The 22,001-nt window shown below is 42.9% G+C and overlaps 1 protein-coding gene across 8 annotated transcripts in view; it reads left to right on the top strand.

Moving 5' to 3' along the window:
- BDNF (brain derived neurotrophic factor) overlaps nucleotides 1–11,249 on the top strand; it is a 33,699-nt gene extending 22,450 nt beyond the window's left edge. For 4 of the 8 annotated variants that reach the window (XM_058546168.1, XM_058546172.1, XM_058546173.1 and 1 more), the window contains exon 2: nucleotides 9,950–11,249. In XM_058546168.1, the coding sequence (XP_058402151.1) occupies nucleotides 9,950–10,714 (765 nt within the window). In that variant the 3' untranslated portion in view covers nucleotides 10,715–11,249. Of the gene's footprint in view, nucleotides 1–1,734; nucleotides 8,857–8,926; nucleotides 9,442–9,949 lie in introns of those variants that run through there. The other 4 variants (XM_058546167.1, XM_058546166.1, XM_058546169.1 and 1 more) reach the window with 3 other exon arrangements.
- Nucleotides 11,250–22,001: the final 10,752 nt, after the last annotated feature.

Genomic DNA, 22,001 nt, shown 5'->3' with positions numbered 1-22,001 from the left:
TTCTCTCCCCTTAGGGGCAAAGAATCCAGTTGCATCACCCCTGCATTTTTTTTAGGCACAGAGCATGCTTATTCCCAGGAACTTGGAGGACAGTGCTCTGCTCTGCTTTCACAACATCCCCTGGTAGTAGGTATTCCTTGTTTGTGATCTGGAGGAGGCTGTCCCTTAGCTGTGTTGGCATCTGCGCTATGTGGGGCTCAAGGTGGAACCCAATAATACTGGGCATACTGCCTGGAAAAATAGGGTTCTGTGTCAGCTCAGCCCCACCCATTTGCAAATGATTCCACAGCAACACTATCAGGTTCATTTGCATGTGTACTGGTGAACTGGGTGACTTCTTGGTGTTTGGAAACTAGCCGTCTTTGCAGTCCTTTGTAAAAAGCCTAAACAGTGGACCAGTCTCCAGTTCTGTTTATGAAACCACCCCATCAACTCCCTGATGATGATGTTCAACTCAAAAATTTTTGTACTTTTCTTTGGAAATCTGCCTTAATTTTTATGACTTTAGGTCCTTCAGTCTTAAAACATGATCCCAAATGTTGGAATCCCACGGAGAAATGGAGTTGCCTGCTGGGCACCCCACTGAAGTAGAATCAGATTTGAGTTAGAGAGGGGATTCTGGTGCTTGATACTTACACTAACGTACTCGAGAGTTTTGTTGTTGTTGTTGCTGCCGCTACTGTTGTTTTGTTTATTTATTGTAATTTCATGGTACTTGGTAGGAGATAGCTGGATCTGTTAAGTTTTAGGACAAGTCTAGAAATAAAAGAGTCACCATTGGGTGGTGAGTCAGTTCTTTCTGCCCCTATCTCTATTACACCATTTTGGGCCAGAAGGAACTCACAAGGATCAGAGACATCTGGCTGAAAGTAATATTACTGTGCCTGGAAATCTGCCACCTGCTGTAGCTGGTCGTATCATTTCCAGTATGATTCTGATTGAGTGAGTGATGTTACGCTGTGTAAGAAATCAGAGAGGCCAGTTAAGCTTGCACTCGTAGCATTGAGATAAAAATTAGAGATTGAATGCAAGTCCAGATTTAGATCAGCAGTACTCTATATAATTCTCATTCAACCAATCACGTTTATAGGTGTCCTGCACTTTATGGTATAAACACAATAGTGGAAAAGCCAGTTGACAGAAAGGGAACCCAGATTTTATTAATACCATTACAAAAGCAAAAATGTTTCCCCACATGGTAAATGTCCCCATAAAACAAGTAGAACCAAGAAGGAAAGATGACAGGTAAGCCCATGGAAGGATCCAAATGTACCATAATACTCCAATTGACGTTCACCACTTCATCTCCTTATCTTAAGTAGCTTCCTTTCTCTTTAGCATTTCGTCCAGTGCTTCTCAACTTGAATGAGTATATGAATCACCTGGAAGTATATGAATCTTGTTGAAATGCAGTTCTGATTTAGTGGGTGGAGTGGATGGGATGCAGGAGGAGAACTGAGATTCTGCATTTCCTATAAGCTCCTAGGTGATGCTAATGCTATCAGCCCATGGATCACACTTTGAGAAGCGAGGCTTCGTTCAATTTCAGCCCATGGAAGTTTATCCTTACCTACATTTCCTAAAACTTATTTCAGGCCCCATAAATTTCTCCTTTGTTGTAGTATTTTTAGTAACAAATTTGAATTGCATTAATACACTTAATTTATAAATGTAACACTCAAAAAATTACCTGAAATTTGAGACTTCAGGTTGTATAAAATGATTTTTGTACTTGAAATTTTTCTATAAATTTGAAGTGTGTGTGTAAGTACAATGTAAATGCCTGCATTACAGTGATGTTTGTATCTCCCTACTCAACATTTCCAGAGTCATTTTCCCTTTACCAGAAAATTTTCCCCATGATTTCACAGTGGTTGTAGAGATCAACACCTATCATCAAATGTGACGTATACTTGATAATTTTTCCAGGTCTTTCCTTACAGAGCAGGTCACTGAAACTTCATGGAACCAGGTAGATAGTATCTTCTAATTAACATTACTGTCTACCATATATGGGAATTTGATAAAGAATACATTGTTTTTGGCAGTTTAGTAGTTAGAATATCAAGTCTGAGTTTTGCTTTAGTTCGTCATAACAAATCCCATCTGAAAGTCTAAAGAAAACAGAATCCTAATTAAAGAAGTTAGGCTTTTTAATTGAATGTTAAGTGCCATTTAGTTCTTGTAATCTAAAAAAGAGTAGTTAAAAAACAAGTTTTAGGGGCTGGCCCCGTGGCGTAGTGGTTAAGTTTGGCGCACTTTGCTTCGTCGGCCTGGGTTCAAGGGTTTGGATCCTGGGAGCAGACCTACACTACTCATCAGCCATGCTGTGGTGGTGACCCACATACAAAATAGGGGAAGATTTGCACAGATGTGAGCTCAGGGCCAATCTTCCTCAACAAAAAGTAAGCAAATAAATAAATTTTAAAAAACGTTTTTAGACAGTCTACTCATTTGATTTGCAAGTGATTTGTGTATGCTTGTTGCCAAGACTTTCTTATAGAATAGAGATATGCACTGTTGGGCAGTGTTACTCTAGAGAGGAGGCAAAGGAAGAAGGCAGGGCGTGGGTAGGACCACCCGCTCTGGTGGCCCTGGCTCTCAGGGATTTTTCCTGGGTTACAGTAGAACCACAGGTTTCCTAGGACAGTGGTGATGGAAGCACTTAGAGACCATTGGATGGTGGCAGCTGTGCCTGGGGTTGGAATGCCAGGTGGGTGTTCTCAGCCTAGACCTGGTTCTTGGGCCAGGCAGTTTCTACCCCTTATTCCAAAATTCATTCCATCATTACAGCTCACTTTAAGACTTCCTGCTCTTACTTTAATTGCACCTCCCTGAATACCATACAAATATTACCAGCAGGAAGGGAGCTGAGTCATTTAGGTGTGTGAGGACCTAGTTTGTGCAAGGTGCTGTAGAAATTGGGGTAATTCAGAGGAGAATTCCCAGCCCCTATCCTAATGGAGAATATGGTCTAGTTTTACTCTTCAGTAAGGTAGGTCTCTGACCAATAGAAAAATCCTTACTTTTTGAGGAATGGGCTGGGGAATAGAGGGGATTAATAGAGGACCAGTGCTATAGTGCTTTCTATCAAAGATGTATGTAAATTTAACTATCAAATTAATGATTCAGGGAAATATACTTTTGTTTCATGGTAGTTACATGTATGTATCACTCTGGGTTTGAACTAAGAACGAGCAATTTCTCTGGCACTCTTAGTGAGGCCAAGTACTGTCTGCAGGTGTCACCCAACCCCATGGGCATACTAAGGGATCAGAGAGGACTCTGGTATGAGGGACTGTGTTTTGTAGGAAGTGTAATTAGATGCCTTGGACATAAACTACCTTATTGTTAAAAATTACGTTTTTAAAGACACTGCCTTCAACGCTTTAAAACATTATCAGATATCATTTTTTGAAATATTTATTAGTTTCAGTTGATTGGTCATTCGGGTAAATATGACCTGAATGCATCTGTAATGATTGTTAACTTTTTTTCTCCTCATTTTTTTTTATGGATTCCCACTACCAATTATTTTCTTTGAAGAATGTGAGGTTTTTTGTTTTAGGGTGTTTTTTAGTCATCTTGGCTGAGCAATATATACTTAAGGGGAAAATAATACAGAAATAATACAGAGGGATGGGAGATACTAGTCCCTGTATTTGAAGGCCTAGTTTTCCTTTGGAAACTGAGATTCTGACCTTGTTCTATCAGGGGAACCACAGCGAGTGGATGAGTTGATTAAAAACTCTGATCCTCTTTCCTCCTGTATGAAATGGGGATAATTATAGTTACCTGCACCTCTAGGGTCCTATGAGTCTTAATTACTTACTAGTTGCAAAGCGTTTGGAGATCTTTGAATTAAAAGTGCTGAGCAGTGGAATCCAAGTTCAGGGTAATTGTAACTGGAATGAGAGATTATATTCCCACCTTCGCTCCACGGCCCTCCATGCTGTCCTTCAGCCAACCCCAGTGGTACTCGTGGTACAGCTCCGCACAATTCTCTCTGATCCCTTTTCTTCTTGCAACTCACTTCAGGCTAAAAATAAATAAATAAATAAATTGATGAAATTAAAGGATACATGCAGACCCTTAACCCCAACCCCACACTTAAGTAACTACTTACTATTTGTGTTTCAAGCTCAGTAAGCACCATGAATAAAATCAGTGAATGAGTTTGTCTCTTCCAGTCTGTCATTCTTTCGGGTCCTCCTACAGGTGGTGATAAACTGGGCTTCTCGAAGGCTTCCCCCTGCTCAGAAACTCTCATGGGCCCTTCCGTGCCTGTGAGGCAAGGTCCAAATTCTTTAGCATCACCCTCAGAGCCTTCCAAAGTCTGGCAGTCATCCACTCTTACTTCTTACCATTCCTGTGCCAGAACTCTTCTCTCCGGAAACTTACTCCATGCCATTAACCAACCTGCCGTCCGTCCGCTGTCATTTCTGGATAAGTGTAAATCCTTTGCAGTCTTCTTCATAAAGCGTTCTTCATTCTCTAACTGGATGTGATCTCCTTCTCCTTGTAGAATTTTATCTATACTTTTCCTGGGTGGTTTCTACCTTTGTATTTGAGTTACTTACATATATGTCCTACCTCCCTCCTAGACTATAAGACTTGAGAGTAGATCCCATGTCTGATGAATGAACAAACAAAAATAAGGCTAATAGATGCATGTAGTGAAACTGCATACAAAGTAAAGATTATCTTGATTTACAAGATTTCCTTAAGGTGGTCTTTTAGTAGGTTTGCCTCATGTATGTTAGGAATTAAATATTAATTGATAATTTCTTCAACATGATCATTGTCCTTTTTGCTTATAGGACTGTCTAAGATGAGTAGCCATATCATCTTTAAACTGTATTTTCTTTAATTTTATGCTCATAGACAAACCAAAGGGACTGAGAGCAAACAGAGCTTTGCATTTTTTTCCTGGATGCCTGAATTACTCATACTATTGTTTGGTTTTTCTTCTTAGCTTTGACCATGGAAACTTGGTTCTAACATATCTAAATTTTTGCAAAGCTTTGTTTAGAGGAAGACCACATTGTCTAAAATTCCATCCACTGAAGTAATCAGGCCTTAAACTTGAAGAGTCTCGGAGATCATGATTAATCCAATACTCTGAAGTAGTAGCTTAAGGTGCTGCCTTTGGAAAGTTGGGCTCCAGGATACACATAACTGCAGAAAACAGTCCAGATTGTATAAGCTCCTTCTTTGCCCACTCTTAGCAGTGTAGCCTCCCTCCTCCCTGCAGTTAAATGTTCTAAACTGGCCGTATGTCCCGATGACAAGAGCTTAGACAAGGAGACAGGTAATCTATTAGCTTTGTGATATCTGATATGTTACTTGACCTCTCTGAACCATAAATGCTTCATCTCTGTAGTGGGGATAATAATACCGGTCCTGTCTCTTCATAACAATCAAATTAGGTGATACTTGTGAAAGTTCGTAGTCTTTTAAACACATATAAGTTATTACTCCAGCATGCTGTCACAGATATTCATCTGGGTGAATATTTAAGACTTATGAGTCATGCTTAAAACGAAATCGTATTTCTACTTTGTTGATTTTCTTTTAGCCCTCTGTACTAGATTTAGTTTTTTGAGAGCAGGGCTAAAAAAACCTATAGCATTTTATAGATGTGGTTGAGTTGATGGTTGTAAGCCTTGGAGCAGAATTAGACAGTGCCAATGAATTTGTTATGTATAAACAGATATATAGACTAACGATCTGCTTAGCAATATTGCACAGCCTCTTTATTTTTTGTGTAATAAAGACTCATCTGGAGAGCTAAAATGTAAGAATTGTCATGGAAGCTCTTACTTAAACCTTTATCATTTCCTAATACAGTGTATAAAATTATTGAAGAGGTTAACAGAAGAAAAAAGGAAAAGACTGAAAATTCCAAATTTTGCTGTTATGATTATTCCTGACTATTGTCTAAGTCTCCTGTTGATGTGGTAGAAACAGAGCTACACAGGGAGTAGTATGGTGTAGTGTTATTTGCTTTTTAATGATTAAAGTGAAGTTCTACCCTATTAGAGAAACTCAGGAGGTTGCTCATGGCTGATAATTGCCATCCATCAAATCCCTTAGAGCTGATAGTTTGGGTTTAGCACAGCCTATACTTGACCTAATAATTTCAGTGAGTTCACTGGTGCCTTCCAAATGGAAAGGCTTCCCACAAAATTAATGTCAGAACTGTCTTTTCCCGTGGTTTAATAAACCCATCAGTAAGTTTTTACTGAGTACTATTATTATCTTATTCTGTGTTAAGCATTATGGGGGTTCAGACATGAACATTCCCTCAGAGAGCTTATCATCCAACTGAGGACTTACCATAATTAGCAAATACAGTTAACAGTTAACAAGTGAGTAGGGAGTGAAGTACAAAATGAGACGTACGGCAGAACTTTAGAGAAGGAGGGCAGTGTGTGCTGGAGGAATTAGAGAAGGTGGCATGGATGATTTGATGCTTGAACTGGGTCAGGAAGGATAAGCATGATTTAGTCAGAGAGAAAGGAGTTTGCCAGGAGACTAGAACAAGTCACTTCCAGGCAATAATGTGTATAGGGCTCCCAGGACTCTGGCCTGATCAGAGCAGAGGTGATGAAGCCTTGAGTAATATGAGAAAGTTAGCTAAGTAGGGTGGGGCCAGATTTTGGAGGGTGTTGAATACCAGGTAAAAGGAGGTTAGATTTGATCTGGCGGAACAAAAAAGCCATTGCAAGTTTTGTGTAAGAGAGTGATAAGATGAGAGGGTTAGGCAGCGGTCATCAGAGTTAAATGGAGCAGAAAGGATGTCAGATACATCGGGGGGGACATTGTAATCACAAAATGGGATGCTGAGGGCTGAGCAAGATAATGGCAGTGGGATGGAGAGAAAGGGATGGACAGGAGAGATGTTTTAAAGGAAAAATGAGCAGGACCCCTCCTCTGACTGGATTTAAAGGCTGTACAAGAAATGTATTGTCAGACTTGATGCCAAGATTTCTAGCCTGCGGCCTGGGTGGTCCAGAGTATCAAGAAACCATTGTCAGAAAAGTTAGGAAGTAACATCTCTCCAACAAGAAGCATTGAGTTTGACTTCAAGGCTTTGTAAGAGTGGGCAGTTGGCCTTGCAGAAGCGTCCCTGGAGGCGGGGCTGGGCTCTGTCACCAGGTAGTGAATGGCTGAATCTGTGGACGGTCAGCTGTGAGGAAGGCCCGCATTCAGGCCTCAGTCATATTTACTCAGATGCCCTTTGTTCCTCTGAGATACTTGCTGTGGAACTGATGAGAAAGTGATATATAAAGAACTAACTATTTTTCTAACCAAAAAGTTATTAATAAAAAGATAAATGAGACCAGTGAAAGGCAGGATAAAGTGCCTTAAGCCAAGTACAGAGAAGGGTATCGTTGAAAGACTCATTACTGTGGGAGTGATAATAGAACCAATTTCCAGCTCTGGTTTAAGATGCCTCGGTACCTTGGGCCATTGTAAGCAGTTAGTGTGGGCACTTAGTAAATACTTGTTAAACTTACTCTGATTCATTAAATCTCAGGTGCACATTTTCTTTTTCATATTTTTAACATCTCTGCAGTTGGGCCATGCCTGACAGTTGATGTCGTTTCATCGTTACTGTTGGCTATGCAGCAGTCATAACACAGTTATCATCACGTTAGCTCATTTATTTTGCTTAATTTTCTTTTTTACATATGCATAAAAGTTATGTATGATAAAATGTGTCCAAATAAGTCTACAAGAACTCTCTTTAATAAGTATACAAAGCAGTTCTAAGTGATAAAGAAAGCAATAGTTTAATTGGCTGCATTTTTTGTTCGTGGTACTTGAAAGGATGTGTTTTATAATGATGGTATCTTAGACTTAATGAAATATGGCATTAAAAGATAGCTGATCACAGCAAATCTCTACCAGTGTGATGTAGATGGCTGGAGTAAAATATTCTAAATTTGCATTCTTTCATCGACCTACATTTGAGATGTCCCTTGGGTTGTTTTAATTTGGACTGGGAACATGAGGAGAAAGGGTTTTCATTCAATGGTGTAAGTACCGCCTGCCAGGAATAGAAACCTCCTTGTAGGATCCATTGCTTTGATGGTGAGAAGCCAGAACATTCACAAAAGTTTAGGTATTAGCAGAATGGATTATCTGCATTTTCTTCAAACCAGCGTGCCCTTCCTCATTTCAGACCATGGTGCAGTTCTGAGCATGCTTGCTGTTTGTGCAAAGTGAGAGTGAGTCTATGCGGAAATTTGTTGGTGTTTGCGGATGGTAATAACGTCCCTTAGTGGTAGAAAATGTGGTCTCTTATAAAAGTGGAGCACAGAAACGTTTGGTCCTCACTCACAGGGTCGCAGCCATTTCTGCAGTATGAGCTACGGACTGGAGGTAGGCTGCCTTCCTGTCTGTGACACTTCATGGACAGAACAACAGTCCCTTTTCCTGCTGATGGACAGCAGAACAACTATGGGCCGTGTGTGTCTTTTGTAAGTCCTTGCTCCAGAACTGAGAAGTAGCAACCAAGCTAGGGTGTCGGGGCTGGGGATGCTTCTCTTGACTACTAAGGGACACGACGCTGCAGGTAAGTGATTGAAGTCCTTCACCATCTGATGGTGGCCTTGGGTTGGTCTGTAGGTATGTTTTCATTTTGCTTGTTCATCCACCCTAATTGGCTTCCCAGAGCATGCCTACAGATGCAGAGCCACATTTAGAGTATTGCAACCCTCTGGCAAACAGGAAAAGATTAATTTTGTGGTGTGCTGTTCAGGGACTTCCCAGGAAACTTCAAAAGCACAGGAAGAAGCACTAGCTGCCTATACCAAAAGGTGCAGAATGCCACTCAGCTTTTTAAAGGTATGATCAACTCAGAGCGCACACGCGCGCGCGCGCGCACACACACACACACACACACACACACACTCACGACCACATTTCCAATAAAAAGAGAAGCTGAGCTTTCTTAGATGGGTCTGTATATGCTCCAGAGAAGCCAAGGGGTGAGGGCCTCTGAGAGTTAGTGGAGATAAAAGTGGATCCGCATGTGGGAGGCATTTGAAATTGACCCCAGTGCCTTTTAAGGCTGACGTTTCTAATTTTCTCCCAAGCAGACACATTGTTTTCATGTTATCAGCCCCAGGCATAGACACATCATTAAAATCAATGTGTAGAAAATGATTTTTGTTTGGAAATAAGCAAAACATTTTCAGTTATGACCACCCAGGTGTAGTAGGAAAACCCTAGAGCTGGAGTTAGGAGCCGGATTCTAATAAACTTTCCTCATGACACAAGGCAAGTCTTCTGTGGCCTTTGGTTTCCTTGTCTATAAAACGGGATGGCTCCATGAAATTACCTTTCTTCTTTGCTCTAATAGGTTATCTCTATGGGAGGAAAAAACGTCCACGTGAAGGCTCCTGAGAGCTCCCTGACTTCTGTTTCACTGTATGTTCAGGCCTAGATACCGTATGGCTAGAAAGGCCCACCCAGACCCTCAGGCCACTACTGTTCCTGTCACACATTCCTGCAATAGGAACATGTTGCACACTTGAAAAAAAAATTACTATTACACTTGCTGTTGTTGCTTAATAACATTTCTGATTCTGTGTTTCTTGTGACAGCAGAGATCATTAAAAATTAAACTTCCAAAGCTGCTAAAGTGGGAGGAAGGAGAACTTGAAGCCACAATTCTTTCACTTGCTTAGAAGCCATCTAACTGGGGTTTATATACTAAATCTTGGGGCGAACACTGCCCGTCTCTGGTTTATATTAAACCACATACAGCACACTACTGACATGAACTTGCGTCTGGTGCAGCTGGAGTTTATCACCAATACGTAAAAATCCCTGACCCTGCAGAATGGCCTGGAATTACAGTCAGATGGGCTGCGTTGCATCCTGCCAAAGAAAGCCCTAACCGGTTTTGTGTCCTGTCTCTGCTTTCTCCCCACAGTTCCACCAGGTGAGAAGAGTGATGACCATCCTTTTCCTTACTATGGTTATTTCATACTTCGGTTGCATGAAGGCTGCCCCCATGAAAGAAGCAAACGTCCGAGGACAAGGCAGCTTGGCCTTCCCAGCTGCGCGGACCCATGGGACTCTGGAGAGCGTGAATGGGCCCAAGGCAGGCTCAAGAGGCCTGACATCGTTGGCTGACACTTTCGAACACGTGATAGAAGAGCTGTTGGATGAGGATCAGAAAGTGCGGCCCAGTGAAGAAAACAATAAGGACGCGGACTTGTACACTTCCAGGGTGATGCTCAGTAGTCAAGTGCCTTTGGAGCCTCCTCTTCTCTTTCTGCTGGAGGAATACAAAAATTACCTGGATGCTGCAAACATGTCGATGAGGGTCCGGCGCCACTCTGACCCGGCCCGCCGCGGGGAGCTGAGCGTGTGCGACAGCATTAGTGAGTGGGTCACGGCGGCGGATAAGAAGACTGCAGTGGACATGTCGGGCGGGACGGTCACGGTCCTGGAGAAGGTCCCTGTGTCGAAAGGCCAGCTGAAGCAGTACTTCTACGAGACCAAGTGCAACCCCATGGGTTACACGAAGGAGGGCTGCAGGGGCATCGACAAAAGGCACTGGAACTCCCAATGCCGAACTACGCAGTCGTACGTGCGGGCCCTCACCATGGATAGCAAAAAGAGAATCGGCTGGCGGTTCATAAGGATAGACACTTCCTGTGTATGTACATTGACCATTAAAAGGGGAAGATAGTGGCTTTATGTTGTATAGATTATATTGAGACAAAAATTATCTATTTGTATATATACATAACAGGGTAAATTATTCAGTTAAGAAAAAAATAATTTTATGAACTGCATGTATAAATGAAGTTTATACAGTACAGTGGTTCTACAATCTATTTATTGGACATATCCATGACCAGAAGGGAAACAGTCATTTTGCGCACAACTTTAAAAAGTCTGCATTACATTCCTCAATAATGTTGTGATTTGTTGCCGTTGCCAAGAATTGAAAACGTAAAAAGTTAAAAAAAAATAATAATAAATTGCATGCTGCTTTAATTGTGAATTGATAATAAACTGTCCTCTTTCAGAAAACAGACAAAAAAAAAAAAAAACCAACAAAAATCTGAACCAAAACCTTCCGTTTACATTTTAGACAGTAAGTATCTTCGTTCTTGTTAGTACTCGATCTGTTTTACCGCTTTTAACTTCTGATACGTTGGAATTAAAACAATGTCAAGGTGCTGTTGTCATCGCTTTACTGGCCTAGGGGACGGGGAACGGGCGGGGTATATTTTTGTTTGTTTTGTGTTTCTTTTGTTTGTTTTGTTTTGTTTTTGTTTTTGTTTTAGTTCCCATAGGGAGTAGGGATGGGGAAGGAATTCCTTCAGTATATATTCTGGTTAAGAAAAGACTCATTTGTATGTTGTAAAGATGTTTGCAATATCAGTCAGATGACTGGAAAGTAAATAAAAATGGAGGCGACTGAACGAGGTGCTCACCGGCTTCCTGGGACGCACCTCCTCGGCGGGCGCCGTGGGCCATGGTCAGGGGAGCTCTTCTGTCAGAGAGACCACCTTTACTTTGAGCACATTCTTTCCCCTCTCCCCCCTTGCTCCTCTCTTTGTTTCGTTTTCGCTCAAGGAAGAAAAATCAGTTACGCGTTCTGAAATATTTCACCACTACTGTGAACGAGTGAACAGACTCTGTCATATCGTGGCCCTCGTGTACGCATGGAGAACAGGGATTTCCTTTTTTTAGAAGAGAAAAAGAACAATAAAATAACTCAAAAATAAATATTCTTTTTTATGAGGGGTAAACAGTTGGGTAAATCTTGGTAAGGCTTAAAAAAAAATCACGGTAAGGCTTAAAAATGTCTTGCAAGCAAAAGGGGGAGTTCTGTATGGACCCAGAAACGCCTAGCTCAGAGCAGGAGTCCACACTGCCAGTGACATGAGACTGACCAGCCATCTGGAGGCTGTGTGGAGCGGACATGTCATTTCCGGGCGGTGCAGGGGGAATTTCTGAGTGGCCATCCTGAGGTCTAGGTGGGGGTGGGGAATGGTACTTGAGACATTCCGAAAGGGAGGCTTCTGAAGGACCCTTCAGAGCTGGCTCTGGGATGACGTGTCAAGTTGCTTGGACCTCGCGCTTTAAGTGCCTACATTATCTAACTGTGCTAAGAGGTTCTCGCTGGAGGACCACGCTCAAGCCGACTTACGCCTCCACCCTGGATCATTTTGCATAACGCTGGGTTAGCCTGGAGCAGGTTCAGAACCAAGTGTGGCATTGTGATCCTGAGATTAACAGATGACATAGAAGATGTTTGCCTCATGAACACTTACTGCTTTGAAATTAGACTTGAGGAAACCAGGGTTTTGTCTTTTGAGAACTTTCGGTAAAGGGGAAGGGGACAGGAAAAGGCCCCAAAACTCAGGTTGGATGATCAAGGCTACAGATAGAAAATCTTGTCCAGAGACAAGACTTGGGGAAGGCGTCTGCACATCCAGGACGCTGAAGGCTTGAAGGTTCTTGCCAGATGGAAGAGGCCAGGACAGAGCTGATGAAGCTCTGCCCCCCGTGAAGGCCACAGCAACCTCCTGCCATCCTGTCTGTCCAGGGAGAGGTGCCCTGCCTCATCTCTGCCATCCGGGGTTAGGAGAAGTCAAGTTGAGATCCCGGAATAGTGGTCCTGGGAAAAATGGACCCCAGTGAAAATGGGCTAAGCCCATTTAGCCCACTCTCTAAACCTGAAAGTGTCCTGGGCCAGTGTCTTTGAGTATCAGAAAGCCTGGAGAAATTTGCTGCATCTTAGTAGGATGAGGGATAAGCAAAAGAGGATGTCCACCATGACCCGGGGAATGAAGATACCATCAGCAAATAATTTCTATTTGTTCAGTCTTTCATTTAGAATGAGCCTGTCTTTTACAGGACCATCTGAATACCTGTCTTTAAAAGAAGGAAGTATGTAGTATAGTTATGTTTTGTGCTGTTTGAAAATACTGTCTTTGTAATTATTTTTAACATGTAATGAATACTTGGAATACCTGCTATATGTTCATTTTTTGTACCCTCCTTCCCAGGGACAAAATTATAAAACATAAAAAAGTCCCCATCACAACCTCAAAGGAGAGCAAAAGCCAGATCTGTTAAGTGGTTGAGGAGGCGACATTCAGCACTTGCCTGGCCACTGGCTCTCTCTTCCCCAACAAGATACATCACAGTCTCGTGCTTGGTGGTTTACGTTGACCTAAGATTTATTTTGTTAAAATCTCTCTCTGTTGCTGTTCATTTTTTTTCTGTTTTGTTTTGTTTTGTTTTGTTTTGTTTTTTAAAGTCTTGCTGTGGTCTCTTTGTGGCAGAAGTGTTTCATGCATGGCAGCAGGGCTGTTGCTTTTTTATGGTGATTCCCATTGAAAATGTAAGTAAATGTCTGTGGCCTTGTTCTCTCTATGGTAAAGATATTATTCACCATGTAAAACAAAAAAAAATATTTATTGTATTTTAGTATATTTATATAATTATGTTATTGAAAAAATTGGCATTAAAACTTAACCGCATCAGAAGCCTATTGTAAATACAAGTTCTATTTAAGTGTACTAATTAACATATAATATATGTTTTAAATATAGAATTTTTAATGTTTTTAAATATATTTTCAAAGTACATAAAATCTGGGGGTTCTGGGTTTTTTCTCTTCACTGTAAAACAAACATGAAAACGTGTTGCATTATAAATATGTGTGTTCCTTGTTTTAAGACCCACCTGACTATTTGAGCAATTGCACAGCCCTCCAGAGAGGATGCTGATTTCAAAGTATGGGAGGCCAATCCTGCAGTCTGTGAGCGTCCAGGAAGCTCCAGGATTGGGCCTGTCTTCCACAGGGGAAGACGGGAGTGTCATTTTCTAGGACACTTGGAAGTTTTCCCCTTTGAAGTGATATACTTTCATAAAGTCCCAAACCATGTATCCTAGCAACATCAGGATCTGTGAATCAGGGCTGGCTGGCTCTATTTGATTATAAAATAACTGTTAAAAAAGTCTAAGTAGGTTTACTTAGGGATAATGAGAATAAATTGGCTCAAATTTAGAAAGTCAATGACTGAAAAAAACATAGAAATTCAATATTTAGAGACAGGTCATGTACCTTCAGTTTGGAAATGGTGCCATTTGCATTATGTTTTGTATCCATTGCACTGATTTAATTTTTGTACATGGAGCATGCAGATTTTATATCACAGTACCCACGATCTAACAGATTGCTAGGATTTCTAAAAGGATTTGCCTCTGTGATGGCTGCCAAGCCGCTGGGTAATTTAGTTAAAGTGTTTAAAGTTATCACTAAATCTTAGGGAAATAAATGGAAGGATTTTAAATTAGAGAAAGAGCCATTAAGGAAAAAAAGCATCTGTTCCTACTCTTCAGGCTCCCCATTTGAACACTGACAACCCATCCCAGAACGTGGTGAACTATATCTGTGCAATGTATCATTCCTATTTCAAACATACACACATGGTTTCCTCTTGTATTGTCTTATAAATAAGGATCAAGAAAGTCATAACAAACATCGACTTGCGTTGTGTATATGCAGGAGCAGATCGAATGAGATGAATTACTCGATCCTGGTCTGTCCAGGGAGCTTGCAAAGTACTCTAAACTCTCAGAGAAGCCCTTGACTGCCAGTCAAGGCAGGAGCCCAGCCATGGAATTAGAACTTGGGTAAACTTCAGGCTTAACCAATTTTCATAGTTGAAGAAGACTGAAATATTTTTCAAAGTGTTGAGGAAAAAGAAGTGAGAATTAAATGTGACATTCAAATTACTTGAAGTTGAGTTTGGTAAACATCACTGGGAGTTTCCATTGGAAGACTAGGTCAGAGAAACAAATAAAAAGGGGAGGCATCTACTAAATGGACCACCTTGGGGTTAATGGGAGGAGCCAACTTGTACTCCATTCATTGGGTGCAAGCTGTTAAACGTATTTACCCAGTAAGATGCCTGGAAAGAACCCAGATTATTGCTTTGATCAATTGTTTTTCACCGTATTGATAAGGCTCTGTGGTCATTAGCTATGTCTATGAAGTTTTCTTTTTATTAACTGGGCTAAGTTTATGGATACTATTATCACAGTTCTGAGTGAGAATCTGAACTAAATCTTAGAATCAGCGTTAAATTTCCCCTTATTCGTGTAAGTGGTTCCTAGACTCTGGATAAAATGTCAGACACCTTATGAGCTGCAGCCAAAGGCTTCAGGCCTGGCAGCAACCCAGCCGGCGTTCCAGCGGCAGGAGGGGCTTAAGCCTGATGTAAACATGCAGGTCTTCTCCGTGTTCTCACATCGAGCCTGTTCTGTACGGCACTTCAAGTGGAAGTGGCTGCATGTTTTGGTAAGCCATTGTTAAGTGAAGAATGTTAATAATTGGGATAAGAAACAATATATGTACATAAATGTAGATAGATAAAGTATTTAACCTGGAAAGAGTCATCCGTGGATTTGATCCAACCTGAGAATGTTGAACAGCAAAATTAGTGATGGAATCTGGGCCATCTTTTTAGCCATGGGTTGTTCTAACTGTTGTTGTAAAGGTTGGTTGACTGAGGGGGAGGGAGGGCTGGGAATCTGACTCTTGTTGGTTACATTAAGCTAACTGGCGGTTGGTTCTGGGGGGTTGGTGAACTCCCCACCCAAGAGCCAAACTTAGTGACTGGGGTAGGAGCAGCCCCTCCAAACCAGCCAGGGTTTGTGCAGTCCAGCTAATAGATGCCCTGCCCGCACCTCTGGCCCTGGTCTTTTGAGAATGTTCATCTATCCCTTCAATTCTAGCCACCATTTTAATTCTTTACAGAAAAAAAAAAGGCAAACTCCTTTTTTCTTAATTGAAGTATAGTTGACACACAATATCCTATTAGTTTCAGGTGTACAACATAGTGATTCGACACATATGTTATGGAGTGATCACCCTGATGAGTCTAGTAACCATCTGTCACCATACAAAGTTATGACACTGTTGTTGACTCTGTTCTCTGTGCTGTCCCTTACACCCCTGACTTACTTATGACTGGATGTGTGTCCCTCTTAATCCTCTTCACCTATTTCACCCAACCCCCACACCAGCTTCCTTGCTTTTGGATATGTGATCAGATGCAGTAAATTGCCTGAAGAACATGTTTAAATATTAACAGAAAAGTATTGTGATCTTACACATTATATTCCTCATCAAGAAGGAGCCATTTATGTGACATTCTGTAGGATTTCCATAGGCCTTCACCTCAGGCCTCTAATTACTAGCTGGGCACAAAACACCAGACCAGGAGCTCCCCAGCCTGGCATTTGCTTGTCTGAATAACAACAATTCTGTAGGCTCAGTGTTGTCAGTAGCATGGAATTGTAAAAGCTGGTCTTCCGATTAATTAAATCGCACCACACACACTCTTGCGCACTCACACACATGCACACACACTAAACAGGACCTTTACATTCCCTATATATTTGTGTGCACTGCTAATTTTTTGTATCTGGCAAAACAGAAGTACTTTTCCTTTGGAAAAATAAGCCCTTCTGTCCTAAAATACTCCACACAAAACACAGTGGTTAAAGACAGCATGTCTTAAACCTGTGAATAACCAAAAACTGTAGGTTGAAAGGCTGAGCTTGAGGTGTAAGTTCTACATTTAGAAATCATCGTAAGGATGCTTCTGCAGCACTGCACTTCCATGCTGTATTCTGTCCCAGGACCCAGTCTGCGTGGAACAGCTAAACCCGGGGGAAATATTTCTGTCTAGCTTAAGTGCTCACGTTTTGGAAAAATCCATGTCAAGTACTGCAGTACACATTCAAGTTAATTTAGTCAAGCTACATTCTCCTTTGAGCCCTAACATGGGGAAAAAAAGTTTCTAAACTAGAATTTGGTGCATATCAAGGAGGGAAAGAGGAAGAAGACAAAATAGAAACCCTCTAAACGTTAGAGACCTTCTCCAAAAGACAGCAGCAGCAGCGTTGACTGAGATGAGCGGTACCCCACCCTCCTCTCATTGGCTGATGCAGTGGTGTTCAAGCTGTGCTCTCCAACCCCCAGCAGCAGCAGATCCAGGAACTTGTTAGAAATGCAGATTCTCAGGCCCCACCCCAGACCTGCTGAATCAGAGGCTCCGGGCTGGGGGGTCGGGGGGCGGCCAACCTGTGTTTTTAACAAGTCCTCCAGTGATTCTGATGCCCCCTCAAGTTTGAGAACCACTGGGCTATGGGGAGTAAATGGCCAGCCTGCCATGCATTCTTCTAGATAGCAGGAGGGTAGCATAGCCCAAGAAAGGGAACCACGAGCTCCACTCCTAGCCGAGCCACCACCTCTTTCCATGGCCCTGCAGACATCCTTCAAACCGTCTACATTTCCATTTTCTAGACCAAGAGCACGAGTGCTCCTGGGTGGAGCAGTGCTCAGTGCTGGAGATACGCTGATGAGTTAAAAGCAAGCCCGGAATGTGTGCCGGGAAAGCTCACTACAGTTTATAGGCAACAATTATTTTTCTTTCCTTTCAAAGCTACTGCAGTAGTGGCTTCAGGACCCAGAGCATCTAGTCGTTTGTAACACATTTGGAACGGCTGCGAGAAATGAGAAACAACATGCAGCAAATTAATAAGGAAAAGATTATTCCATCTGGGGAGCTGGGCTCCGCACCTGCCAACACGGCCCTCTCTCTGTGAAACAGAGCTCTATTGGTCACAAAATAAATAAGCTTCCTGAATTAATCAGCCATTAACATCCAGCTGAGGAGTCCTAGGGTCACCCCTCCAGAATGACCAGATTGTAAATGCAAAGGGCTTCTCCAGCCTTGTGGCAAACCTTTTCCTGATTGTAGGAACTGGTTTCTGGAAATGAAGATGGGAGAATGATCCATTCCCACCCCCCACCGGTCTGTGTGTGTGTGTCTGTGTGCAGATCCCTGCACATTTTAGACACTACAATCTGCATTTGAAGATTTTCTGTTTATGGGCTGGGGTGGAGGGTGTCTGAACATATTACCCATCTATTAGGCAGTATGGAAACCCGAACTCGGACACACCGACATTAGGAGCCAGGAGTCCTGGTAGTTCAGTCATCAACGAGGTTGGCCAACCATTTCCGGTCCCTGAGCTCCTGAGCCCTTGTCTGCCATAAGAAGAGACTGGATGGTCTTGGAGGTAAATTCCAGGTTTAAGAGCCTCTCATTCCATTCTTTCTGCTTCATCATTTGTGGTAAAAAGAGATTAAAGGGGTTTCTGAAGCACTTAAAGGCTGGGGAACACTCTGAGGATCCACTGTGCATCTGCTTGGTGCTTGCCTCAAGACGGAAGTCAGGAGGCACCTTGAGTCAGCGTGGGAGTTGGGGAAGGGGGGACCTGCCCCAAGGAAGGTTTTCATCTCGAGAGTAACTATGAAAATGTTACCAACTCTTTGACAATCAGGTAGAAAATGCCTTGGGGCAGGTACCCAAATATTCTTTAGGGTGAAAACTTTTTCTGCCTGGCTCTAAACTTACTTTCAAAGGCAGACAGTGACACTTCCCTATGTTTTCGTCACTCTGTATGACATGGTGCCGGGCAAAGGGAGAGCCCATGTGTTTTGCTGAGTCGCAGTCAGGAAACCCTGGATCAAACTGCAGATTTGCATCCTGTAGAGTCATTGTTGGTAGAACTCTCTGGAACAAAAGGGGTTTGCATCTCAGTTCCCTTGGGTTTGTAACTTCATCAAAGACGGGCAGGTCTCAACTTGCTTCCCTGCTGCCCCTGCACTCTGGCTGTGTCCTCTTTCTTGAGACAATGGCCTTGAAGACAAGGGTGTCACATAAGTCATGGCAACCCACAGCCAACAGCAGACTTCTGCAGAGCAGGACTTTAGAGAAGGCTGTTCTGAGTGGAGCTTCGGCCAGCTTAGGAGACAAACTTCACTGGCACAGCCAGGGCTGGAATTCCTTGTTCCAGCCACCCAGCTTTGACTTATTACTGGCCCAGAGTTCCCTGGGCCTGAATCTCTGAGAAACCTATATTTTCTTTCCAGTTCAATCTGCTTCTACTCCCAGTTCATGCCCATCTTCCCTTCCTGGTGACCTTAGGATTCTGTTTCTTCTGGGATCCAATTTCTAACTTCTCGGAGCGCAGCGTCAAGTGGTAGTTAAGGGTATAGTCTCTGGAGCCTGACTGCTGGGGTCTGAATCCCAGCTCTGCTACTAGACCTGTGTGACTGTGGGCGAGTTACTTAACTTCTCTGTGCCCCAAGTTCCCTCACTTGTAAAGCACAGGTAAAAATACTGCCACCTACCTCTCAGGATTTTATGAGAATCAAATGAATTAATATACATAAAGCACTTAGAGAAGTGATGGGCCCGGGGAAAAGTCTCAAAAACGCTCAGTTACTATGCTGATGGTGATGAGCTGGGCTGAGCTCAGGCAGATGTCAGAGGCTCTCCTCTACTGCTCTCTGACTCTTAGAGGAGATCCCGTTCCATCGTGTCTCACTGGCATCCAGGGCCACTCTGCTTTTTCTGGAAGACTCAGAGGCGACTCTTTTACCCACGAGCGGTACTTCTTGGCAGTTGAGCTGTGGCCACTACCACACTTAGGCAAATGGAGAGGGAGATACACTACAATAAAGGCATTTTTCCAGCTGTACCTTCCAAATGAGGCCCATCAGCCTGACATGTCCATCCCAGCTCAATGGAAACAACTGAAGCCAAGGGGACACGGCTGAGTTCACACAGTCTGAAAGAGAAACAAGAAGCCACAGTCACATTTCTAAAAATAGCCATGGCACTTCAGGAAGATCCCACCTCACCGGTCACCGCGTGTCATCCAGGCCGTTTCACAACAGTCATGAGGAGCGCTTACTCTAGGCAGGCCGTGCGCGAGGCTTCGCGTGCAGACGCACTCGCTCAGTCCTCACGGTAATCCAGGGACTGGCTGGCAGTGTCAGTACTCCTATTTCAGAGACGAGGAAACTCAGGCACAGAGAGTTCAATTATGTTGCCAAAGGCCACACACTAGTGAGTAGCGGAGCAGGGGCTGAAACCCACGCAGTCTGGATCTGGAGCCACTCTGTTAGCCACTGCAAAATTGAAACAGTGTAAAGGACATCTGGAAAATGCGAAAAACAAAAGAATGCAAAATAGCCATGTGTCAAGGAAGATTCGGGCTTTCACCAAAAAGCAAGAGCGCTAGTGCTGCGTATAGTCTTTGGCTTTCCAGAGAACACGCTCGCTGCGTGAAGGGTTAACACTCAGAGAGGCTCGTGTCGCCTGGAGGCAGAAGCGGACACGGCACTGCTCTGTGCTGAGCCGTCTGAGGGCAGGGTTTCTAGAGCTTTGTGCCAGCTGTTTCCAATACCTGGAAATGGGGCAGCTGTCACCCCTTCAACCTCATAGCAGATCAGAAGGGCTTCCTGTGAGTTGCCAGGACTGGTAGACAGGCAAAGTGTTCTGGAACCTCTTGCTAAACTCAGGAATGCCCAATCCTCCGTAGGTCAAAAATCTACAAAGTTATTTTGTGTTTGGGACTGAATGGAAGAGAGAAAGAGCAGTGCCCCAGACCCCGCCGGTCGCAATAGTCTCCGATGCCAGCGTCAGCAGAGGGGCAGTGCACGTGCCACTCTCCCCCACCCTTCCACATGTGGCAGATGTCACTAATAAGGCCTGGCTGAGCTGAGTTTCAGCCTCAGAATCCTTCTTGAGGTTGGGCTGTGTGTAGTCACTGCCAATTGGTTGAAATGATCCAAAAGATGAGCTCCGTTTGCTCTCCTGGTTTTCCCGCTTTCTCGAGAACAGATCCCGCAGGTGGTGGGTTAGATCCCGCAGCAAAGTCAAGGTGCTGAGGACTGGATGTGCCCATCAGGGTGGAGCAGAATTTGGGTGTGAGAGGGTACAAAATGTTCTACAGACGTGTACATAGAGGGTGGTTTCCATGGGCTTCAGACAGATGCCCATGAGGGAGAAGCCCAGTGATTAGGGGTGATTACTCTAGGTGCTGGTTGAACACGAGGAAGAGTTTGGCGGGAGGCACTGACATTACATCCGTGTGTTGTCCCAGATGCTGTGCTAGATGCTTTGCATACTGTCTGAAAAACATGTCAGCCATGAGATCACGTGTAATTTTAGAGACAAGGAAACTGACAGCACACAAGCCTAAATAACTTGCCCCAAGGTCACACAGTCAATAAATGATAAAGTCTGATTTGAAGCCACAATGTATATCTATAATTATACATATAACCCCAAGGCCCCTAATCTTTTTTTTTTTTTCAAAAAAAGCATTATTGCTTTTCATTGTTAATATGCTACCTAAAATTCTTAGTAAATTTACTGCTGCCTCTATGTTAATAATCTCTTGGCATTCTCAGTATAACACTATACTTTCTGGCATTTCTATCCCCCCCCGGCTTTATTGAGATATAATTGACATATACATTGGATAAGTTTAAGATGTACAATGTGTTGATTTGATACATTTATGTATTGCAAAATGATAGCTAACACCTGCATCACATCACAGAATTATCATTTCTTTTTGGTGATGAGAACGTTAAAGATCTATGCTCTTAGTAACTTTCAAGTATATAATACAGTATTGTTAACTATAGTCACCACGCTGTACGTTACATGCCCCGAACTTATTCATCTTATAGCTGGAAGCGTGTGCTCTTTGACCAGCATCTCCTCTTTTCTCCCACCCCCCAGCCCCTGGTAGCCACCATTCTAGTCTCAATGAGTTTGCCTTTTTTAGATTCCACATATAAGTGAGATCACACAGTATCTGTCTTTCTCTGTCTGACTTATTTCACTAGCACAATGCCCTCAAGGTCATGGTGCAGCCACAAAGGCCCCCAATCTTAACCACAAGACCAGTGGCTCTCGATCCTGAGGCACACATTTGAATCACTTAGGGAACTTTAAAACAATACCTTTTCCCAGGCCCCACCCCAGATGAGTTAAACCAGAATCTCTGGGAGTGGTATGCAGGCACCTGTATTTTTTAAAGCTTCCCAATGGTTCTGTTGACCATCCAGGTTA

This window comes from Diceros bicornis, chromosome 7 (genome assembly GCF_020826845.1).
Source record: "Diceros bicornis minor isolate mBicDic1 chromosome 7, mDicBic1.mat.cur, whole genome shotgun sequence".
Classification (NCBI taxonomy): domain Eukaryota; kingdom Metazoa; phylum Chordata; class Mammalia; order Perissodactyla; family Rhinocerotidae; genus Diceros; species Diceros bicornis.
The sequence above is the reverse complement of the archived record's forward strand: the minus strand, read 5'-3'. Positions and strand labels throughout refer to the sequence as shown.